Raw genomic sequence first — 9,439 nt, forward strand, 5'->3', positions numbered from 1 at the left:
AAAAGTAATGGGAGAATGGTTTGGGCACTGCCGTACCGCCGTGGGCAATGCCAAAAGCAGGCCTCTCGGGCCTCGTGCATGTGGACAGGACGGTTCAAAGCAGCTGCTTTTAAAAGGTTCCGATCCGTTTCACATCTGCAAGGAGGCGGCTTGTGTTCCGGAAGTGTTGGAAAAGCGGCGTGTGGATTCTTCAAAATACGTTTTGGGAAAGATTAAACCATACACGCTGGTTACTGGCCTGGCAATATCAAGCTGCATTATGTGTGAGAAATACCACCTCAGTTTTATTATGGAATAGATAGAAACTCTTTCATAACATAAAAACAGCCCAGCTGGATCAGGCCCAAGGCCTATCTGATCCAGCATCCTGTTTCCCACAGTGGCCCACCAGATGCCTCCGAGATGCCCACAGGCAAGACCTCAGGGCATGCCTTCTCTCCTGCTGTTGCTCCTCTACAACTGGAATTCAGAGGCATCCTGCCTCGGAGGCTGGAGGTGGCCTATAGCCATCCAGACTAGTAGCCATCCATAGCCCTGTCCTCCACGAATTTGTCTAAGCCCCTTTTGAAGCCGTCCAGGCTGGTGGCTGTCACCACATCTTGTGGCAGAGAATTCCACAGCTTAACGGCGTGCTGTATGAAAAGGTGCTTCCTTTTGTCGGTCCCAAATTTCCCAACCTTCAGTTTCAAGGGATGACCTCTGGCTCTAATGTTGTGAGAGAGGGAGAAAAATTTAGCTCTGTCCACTCTCTCTACTCCATGCATTTTTTAAATACACCTCTACCACCATGTCTCCCCGTAGTCGCCTCTTTTCCAAACTAAAGAGCCCCAGAGGCTGTAGCCTTGATTCATAAGGAAGGTGCTCCAGGCCCTTGAGCATCTTGGTTGCCCTCTTTCATTTCAGTGCAGACAGAATGTTAACACAGTGCCAAGGGATCAGGCTCCAGAACGCCATAGGTGGGTCCCCTCCCTCTCCCCCCACCCTGACATTACAAGCAATTGTTAATCCTAGCTGAAATGAACCCCCAACTCCCCTTTGGAGCCCCAGTCAAACCCTGGCTCCAGGAAATTAAATACCACTGGGCTTAGCACAGATTTCTTGTGGAATCCCATCTTTTACATTGCAAAAGTCCTCTGTCGATTTGCTTACAGGGGAAGGACTGAGGGAAGTTGTCATGTGATTCTAAACAGGGTTCCACCGACTACGTTATTATATATTTATTTAAAATATTTCTATCCCGCCCCTCCAGTACACGACTGCTCGGGGCAGCTCACAACAATAAAATAGATACAAGAGACAATCAAAGTAATAAATTTGACCAAACTGAGTTAATTTACTACAATGGAGTTAAATTACTACAATTAAGAGGTTGGCACGTGTTAGCAAACTATGCAGAGCTAAGAATTTTGATTTCCTTTCCAGGCCCGCTGAAGAGGTCCGTTTGACCTGAAAGGCTGCAAGTCCTTATGACAATGAATGCTGGTCAATATATTTGGGTCGCACCCTGCCCTTCCTCCGTGCAAGCACACAAGGGATTCCCGCGAAGTTTTCTGCATGTGTGTGTGTGTAATGAGTTTTGTTCTGGGAGGCACTATCAAGGCAGTGTGCACGCAAGTGCATTCAGAGTGGGCCCTCTCCAATTCAACCCGAGTGGGATCGAAAATTAACACACACACCTTAGAGGGAACGTTGAATCCCCAGCAATGCCCCAGATTGAGCAGGGGGTACTGCTGTATTCTTGGCCAACTTTTAAAGTGGCAACTCTCAGATTCAGCAGGGGTGAAGAACCACATCCCTTCAGTGGTCACTGCAACTTTCTCCCTGGTATTCAACTTCTTTTTAGATTAGACCTTCTGGGTCAGGAAAGCAGTTTTTCTACCCAAACCGATTCAGAAGAGATAGCAAAAGGTGGGGACCACCACCCCCTTCCTCCAGCACTGCTGCCCCCACCAAATTCCTCCCCCACCTCTTCAAAGTTTTTACCTTTTTCAGACACACGCTGGGGCATTCAGTTATATGTGTCTGTTTGGCCCAGAGACCATCTCATGTACCTTGCCTACCTGAAATGGCAGCTTTGTAGCATGTTTTGAAGAAGCTGAAAGCTGTGAATGATCACGCCGCAATCTTACAATATTCTTCTCAGAGAACATGGATTCTAACAGATTTATAACCCACCTGCCCACCGTAAATGAACCCCTCCGGGACAATACTAACTGAGCAAAGAGGCACCTTTTAAAAGTGGTGATTCTCTCTACTGAGCAGGGGGAGAGCAACTGGCCCTATCCATCCCCAGCACAGCATCCCTTCAGTGGCTGTTTCTGAGGTCTATCTTATGTTTCTGTATAGACTGTGAGCCCTTTGCAGACAGGGATCCATCTTAAAAAAAAAAAAATCTATGTAAACCGCTTTGGGAACTTTCATTGGAAAGCTGTATATAAACAATGTTGTCGTCATTTAGGTCCTGAAGGCAGCTTACAAACCTACATCTAAGCCAGGGGTGGGCAAAACCGGCCCTCCAGCTGCTGTTGAAACTACAACACCCATCACCCCCCAGCCCCAACTTATGGTCTAAGCAGTTCTACGTATCGCGCCGAATCGGGCTCTTACCTCGTCGTCGTGGACCAATTCTTTCTTCACGACTTTCATCGCGTAGATCTGGTCGTTCTTTTTCAACCGCACTAGAAGAACTTTGGCGTAACTCCCGCGTCCAATCACTCTGATCAGATCAAAGTCCTGGAGGCCCAGCCCCTGAGAGATCTTGATTCCATCCATTCCGTCGATAACTGGCTTGAGGTCCTAGGGAGACCAAGGAGCAGGTAAGACACCACACAAGCACTGAGAGATCGAGAGACGGTGGCCAACCCCGTGCAACCACGCCAACACGCCGACTCCAGTGACGCATTCGCCTTCTCGCTTCGGCTGCCCACTACTAGAAGCCTGGTATTTTTAATTGTCCTTTCCAGCTTGTTTACTGCTGCTTTCCATAGACTAAGAGGCCTTGAACGGCATCCGTTTAAAGAAGGGTTGTTTAGCTGCAACTGAAGCTCTTCAAGCAGACAGTTACGCAGCCCGGCACATGAGAGCGGTGTGTGCGCCTAACCACTTGGTTCTTTCTCAGCTGCTGGAATTGCCCCAGCCCTCAGGCAGGACGGACAGCACTGAAATTTGGACAGGCTGTATGGGTGAATGCTCACGGGGCATCAATTACAGGTAAGCCACTTTCCTTCGTTCTCCGCTTGATTTCAGCAGGAGGTCGATACGACAGAAACTTCGATTTTGCATCCACTGGCCTCCCCACAGGAGGTTTGATAAGGGCTGATTAACCGTCTCCCGTTTGTTGGAGAACCAGAAACGGGAACACTTCCATATCCCATCATTACTTCATTTTGGTCTGAACCTTGTAAGATGGTTAATAGGACTTTGCAACGATCTGCATTTATTAAGGACATTTATGCACTTTGGGGGTATTTCTTTATTTTTATTTGATTTATATACCGCCGTATATTATAAAATATGCATAATATACATATTTTATTATGTATTTTATAATAAAAGATACGTAAGATAAAACGACTAAGGCTACCGAAATCCCGTCCATTATAATTTATATAACTATATTTATATAAATAATAAATTGATATAAATTTATAATATTTAAATTTACAAATATAAACCAGGTACAAATATTTTGCATAAATAAATTAGTGGAGACCCCCGTGTCTGGTCCCTAGCCAAGCACAGCATATCCCTCTAAAACTATGGGGATATTAAATATTGTCCATCGTTTAAAATTGATCAACCTAAAAATATAAAATATAAATTTATAATATTTAAATTTACGAATATAAATCAGGGATAAATATTCTACACCCATAAAATAAAATGATATGGGAGACGCCGGTGTCTAGTTCTCTACCAAGCACAGCATCTCTCCCTAAAGCGGTGGGAATATTAAATATTGTTCATAGTCCAACAAGGCTATTTTTGCTTGACCTCATGATACTGTACTTTTAGCCAGATCAAGGCTCTGAATTGTGGAAGCATTTATCTAAGGACTCTTGATCTCGGATTGACGGCTATTAACAGAAGACTGAAGTGAGCTCGAGAAGCCCAGTGAATAAAGCTCCTCACACACCACTTCCTTGGGGGTATGCTCTCTAGACTGAATAGTTTGGGAAAGGCAGGATTATTAAGGCAGGAACCAGGTATGCCCAAATACACAGAAGTCTAGGATCTTGGACATCCATTTTTCATAGACACTTTTGCACTCGTCAACGTGTCCACGTCCAACCCTTTGATCATTCCCCATTCCACTTGCATTTCAGCTCCAGGATTTACAAAGATTGCCTTAGACAATTAATACACAGGCAAGAAAGCAGGGCAGTCTGGTCAGCTGCAGAAGCCACTCGGGCGTTCATTACCAGCTGTGGCAGGGCTGGGAGTGAAGACAGAAGGGCCACGCAAGACGCAGATTTGCAAGGGGCTTTGTATTTATCCAAGACGCTGCCGCCATCTTTGTGTTCTTTAAAAAATAATTGTCCCGAAAGCCTTTAGGGCTGTTTAATGCGTTTTGGGATTTAACAGAGCTCGCCCGGGGGACAAACAGGCCGGGCTTGCCAAGATGACCTCTACGAAAGAGCAAAGACATTACTTACAACCGTCTACATTTATTTCCTCCGGGGAGACCACAATAATTGAGTTTATGTTTATCCGCCGGATTCCAGTGTCCCTAACTTCCGACAGCAAAGCAAACTGAATTTCCATACCCTCCGATGTCTTGAAGTGGGCCACTGTGCAGAACAGGATGCTGGACTAGATGGGCCTTGGGCCTGATCCAGCAGGGATGTTCTTATGTGGAAGTGTGTGAACAACTCCTCCCATATCAGGGATGGACGCCTGGCATCTGCCAACCCTTCCATCACTACACTGGTTCTTTCTCTGCTTAATAACATGAGAATAGCCCTGCTGGGGTAGGCCAATGGCCCCTCTAGTCCACCATCCTATTTCATACAGTGGCCCACCAGATGCCTCTGAGAAGCCTACAGGCAAGAGATGAAGGCATGCCCTCTCTCCTGCTGTTGCTCCCCTGCAACTGGGATTCAGAGGCATCTTGCCTCTGAGGCTGGAGGTGGCCTATAGAACAGAACATAAGAACAGTCCTGCTGGATCAGGCCCAAGGCCCATCCAGTCCAGCATCCTGCTTCCCACAGTAGCCCACCAGATGCCTCTGAGAAGCCCACAGGCAAGAGGTATGTGCATGCCCTCTCTCCTGCTGTTGCTTCCCTGCAACTGGCGTCCAGAGGCATCTTGCCTCTGAGGCTGGAGGTGGCCTACAGCCACCAGATGAGGACATTAAACTGACTTGCTACACCCTAAGCTGACCATAGCAGCTTGTCCTCTAAAAAAAGCTTTTAAGAGAACGTTTCTCAGAGTGCCTATTTCTAGTTCAGAAGTTCTTAACCTTTCTGCACCTACAACGTACCCCAAGCCACTGGTCTGCCAACCACTGGCCCCTCTAATTTTTTTCCATCTCTGTGCAGAATGAGTTTAGTTCTGGGCGGCAGGAATTCAAATCCAAAGCAAGGCTAATTCAGGAGGAAAACACTAATTCAGGAGATAAACAGAGACGAATCTCTGACAAAAGGTTAACTGCACAAGTACGGGGAGAAGAAGGGTCCGTATGAGAGGAAAAAGACAAAGGAAGGCGGGAAGGTTTGATAAACTGACGAAAAGCCCATTCGGAAAAAACCTCAAAGGCCTACCTCAGAATCATCCTTAATATTGTCATGCTTCCGGGCTGAAGAAATATAAGAGACTGTAGGACAAAACGGATAAAGCAGAATCATCAAGCAATCCATTCTTTTGCTGTAAAAGCCGCGGAGACATCATCAGCGGCACACTTGTCTGCCACTTTTCCATTCCAGGGTTCAAAGTGGCTTACAATAGCAATGTGAATTTTTTTTAAAAAAATTATCTATTTATTGAATTTATGTACCACTTAGTATAAAAATCTCTAGGCGGGGCACAGAATTAAAACTTAAAATAGAACACATTTAAAATTCATAAAAAGATAACCATTTTAAAAATTATAGCTAAAAACACCTTAAAATTTAAAAACTAAATTAAAATTTAAAAAAAATCATATCAGCATTACCTTAATAATTATTCCTGTCAACCGCAAACACATTTCCAACCCAATTCGTCCAACCCACCTAGCCCAGAACTGCCTAGTCTGACAGGCAACAGATCTCCAAGCCGAGGGTCTTGGAAACCAAACCGGGGGCTTTCTCCGTGCAAGGCATGGGCACTGCCACTGTATGAAGACCCCAGGGAAATCATTACTGTGGTTGCCCCAAGGCCATGGAAAGGCCCCACTTCTCCCCACAGATATCCTTGCTTCCTTTTCTACGGGAATTCTCAGAGGAGAGAGATCCGGATATCTAGAGGGACTCTGGCAGATGCTTTACGCATACAAGGGCAGCATGTCAAGATATGGATTTAGTGCGACTCTGGGGTTCCTAACAGGGGGCACTAGTACACCCAGGGAGGGGTTGCTTGGAGCCCTCCTAACTCCCCACCCTGCAGCCGCGCTATTTGTTCCCCATCTGGGGATCGCCGGCTTGAAGGCAACGCATCCTAAGTGAGGTGTCTGCTGCAGAAGGGGAGGGAGGAGGGCGGCGCCCCTCTTCCTCTGCTTCCGATTGGCTGGCTCCGTGCTGAAGCTCATCATCGTACCCCTCCCCTCAGCCTGACTGACAGGCGTCAGAAAATTAGCACCGAGGACTCCCATTGAAATTAATAGGATAAGTAGGAACATAGGAAGCTACCATATACTGAGTCAGAACATAGGTCCATCTCTCCCAGGATTGCCTACCCAGACTGGCAGCGGCTTCTCCAAGGTTGCAGGCAGGAGTCTCTCTCGGCCCTATCTTGGAGATGCTGCCAGGGAGGGAACTTGGAGCCTTCTGCAGGCAAGCAAGCAGGTGCTCTTCCACTGAACTACAGCCCCATCCCCTAAGAGCAATAGCTTACAGTGCTCACACATGTAGTTTCCCATTCAAATGCAAACCAGGGAAGACCCTGCTTAGCAAAGGGGGGAAACTCATGCTTGCTCCCACATGACCAGCAAGTAAAATGGTCCCATTAAAGTTCAATAAGACTGCTCATGAGTAATGTAGCGGATATGTGGGCCACTGTAATAGCCCACCTCCCCAACACTTAACATTTATGTTTTTTTAATGCTTTTCAATGTTTTTTTTAACACTCAAGACGTTTTACTTGCTCTATTAATTTCAGTGGGCAGGGCTGCCGAAATCCACTCGTCTACTAGTCTGTGACGAGTGAAAAATGATGCCTGATGAGTGAAGAAAGTCCCGATGAGCAATGTTCCAATTATATTTTGTCTGGCTGAAAAACTGAGCCAACATTTCTTCACCCCTGTCAATGGGAGTACTCATAAATAGTTTACTCTGGTGACTGGAGTAGCCCGTCTCAGTAGCCCGAATCAGAATCCCACACTGGAAAGGAATACTTACTTCCATCCGTCTCTTCTGTGGGGACGTCGGCTTCATCATTCTTATCATCCAATTGAGGTTCCTGAGAAGGCATCATAGAATCCTGTAAGGATATATATTACTGAAAAAAAACCCCCAACTCTTATCACTAAGGAGTTTCATGCAACTGCAGCCTGCTCCCCTGAAGGCTTCCTTTAAAAACAAAAACAAAACCCGGAGTCTGTGTGCACACACGTCTAAACCAGTCCTGCGACTAGCTTGAATAGCGTTACTGGCTGTCTGCATAATACAGAGTAAACAAGCCTTAGGATTATGAATTCCCTTTCAAAAAGGGGACCAGCACATTCGGCTGGGCTTGGGATGCAAACTCAAGGAGAATGAGAGATTGCCACAGGCGTTAACTCCTGCACACAGCAATAAAGGCAGAGACTGGAGATGTTGAGGGGTACAAAGATGTTAGGGATGTTGAGGGGTGCAAAGAACTGAAAAGGGCACGGCTTGTAATCTAGCAGGACAGGGAGATCCTGCTAGATCTCCCTGTCCAGGCAGCCAGGTTGGTCTCTGGGTCATCTTGGAGAGACCACGTTACTCCTTTACTGATGGAGCTACACTGGCTGTCAAGAGGTTTCCGGACAAAATACAAAGTGATAGTATAAACGGCTTGATGACCCACTGAGGTCATCTGAGGAGGTCCGTCTCCAGTTACTGCCAACTCGTTTGGTGGCTGCACAGAGACAGGGCCTTCTCGGTCTCTGCCCCGAGATTGTGGAATGCGCTCCCTGCTGAGATACGATCCTCCCCATCTCTGGCAATTTTCAAAGAAACACCTGGAAATTCATCTTTTCGCCCAAGCTTTCTCAGCTTCCTAAATATTTTAGGTTTTAATCTCTGGTTTATTTTTAAATTGTTACATTGTTTTAAGCTTTTTGTATATGTCTTTAACTTGTTTTATGCTACTGTTAACCGCCCAGAGACGAAAGTTTGGAGTGGTGTACAAATTTGATAAACAAACAAACAAACAAACAAACAAACAAACAAACAATACAGCCTGTGCAACCAACGTTTGGGTGCCATCTGCAAAGGGGTTCAGGAGTGTGTGTGCTGCCCCTGAAAAATCCCATATTTGCTGTACAGTTACTCAAAGAGGTTTAACTGCAAACGTTACATTTCTACTCCAAGGGGAAAAAAGCACCCAAGTGGTTTTTATTTTCCAAGGCAACACACACACACACACACACACACACACACACACACACACACAGATCGGGAGTGACCAGCTTCATCTCATGAAACTGAAGGCCAGGAAGTGTAGGGCTGACGAAAGGGAACACTTTTTCACACAGTGCATAGCTGATCTATGGAATTCTCCGCCACTGGATGTGGTGCCGGCCACTAGCTTGGATGGCTTTAAGAAGGGCTTGGTCAAATTCATGGAGGACAGGTCTATCAGTGGCTACTAGTCTGAGGGCTATAAGGCCACCTCCAGCCTCCGAAGCATGAGGCCCCTAAATCCCAGTTGCAGGGGAGCAACAGCAGGAGGGAGGGCATGCCCTTAGCTCTTGCCTGTGGGCTTCCCAAAGGCATCTTGTGGGCCACTGTGGGAAACTGGATGCTGGACTAGATGGGTCTTCTTGGGCCTGATCCAGCAGGGCTGTCCTTATGAGTGCGCACAGCTCCCAAAGGTGATAGGACGCCAGTGCTTGTATAAACCAGTCTGTTCTTTGAGGCTTTGCATTAGTGTACAAAATAGTTTAGTTTTTGCATTTCCCCTCCCCCAGAGTTCTCAAACAGCAATTCTAGGCATATAGAAGACCTACGCAAGAGCGGCCATGGAGCAGACGTGTGCAGAGAATTTAGTCGCCATGTCAGGATACGCAAGCTGTCAACAGAAACGCCATTGCGGCGTTTGTAGGAATTCCGCTTGC

General features: G+C 46.5%; 1 protein-coding gene across 8 annotated transcripts in view; it reads right to left on the bottom strand.

The window, feature by feature from the left end:
* Positions 1-9,439, bottom strand: part of PRKCZ (protein kinase C zeta) — a 93,999-nt gene that overhangs the window by 15,205 nt on the left and 69,355 nt on the right. For 7 of the 8 annotated variants that reach the window (XM_053281530.1, XM_053281526.1, XM_053281528.1 and 4 more), the window contains 3 exons: positions 7,536-7,617; positions 5,763-5,815; positions 2,608-2,796 (listed from right to left, as the gene is read on the bottom strand). In XM_053281530.1, the coding sequence (XP_053137505.1) occupies positions 2,608-2,796; positions 5,763-5,815; positions 7,536-7,617 (324 nt within the window). The remainder of the gene's footprint in view (positions 1-2,607; positions 2,797-5,762; positions 5,816-7,535; positions 7,618-9,439) is intronic. The other variant, XM_053281531.1, reaches the window with a different exon arrangement.

Source organism: Hemicordylus capensis, chromosome 16 (assembly GCF_027244095.1).
Source record: "Hemicordylus capensis ecotype Gifberg chromosome 16, rHemCap1.1.pri, whole genome shotgun sequence".
NCBI lineage: Eukaryota > Metazoa > Chordata > Lepidosauria > Squamata > Cordylidae > Hemicordylus > Hemicordylus capensis.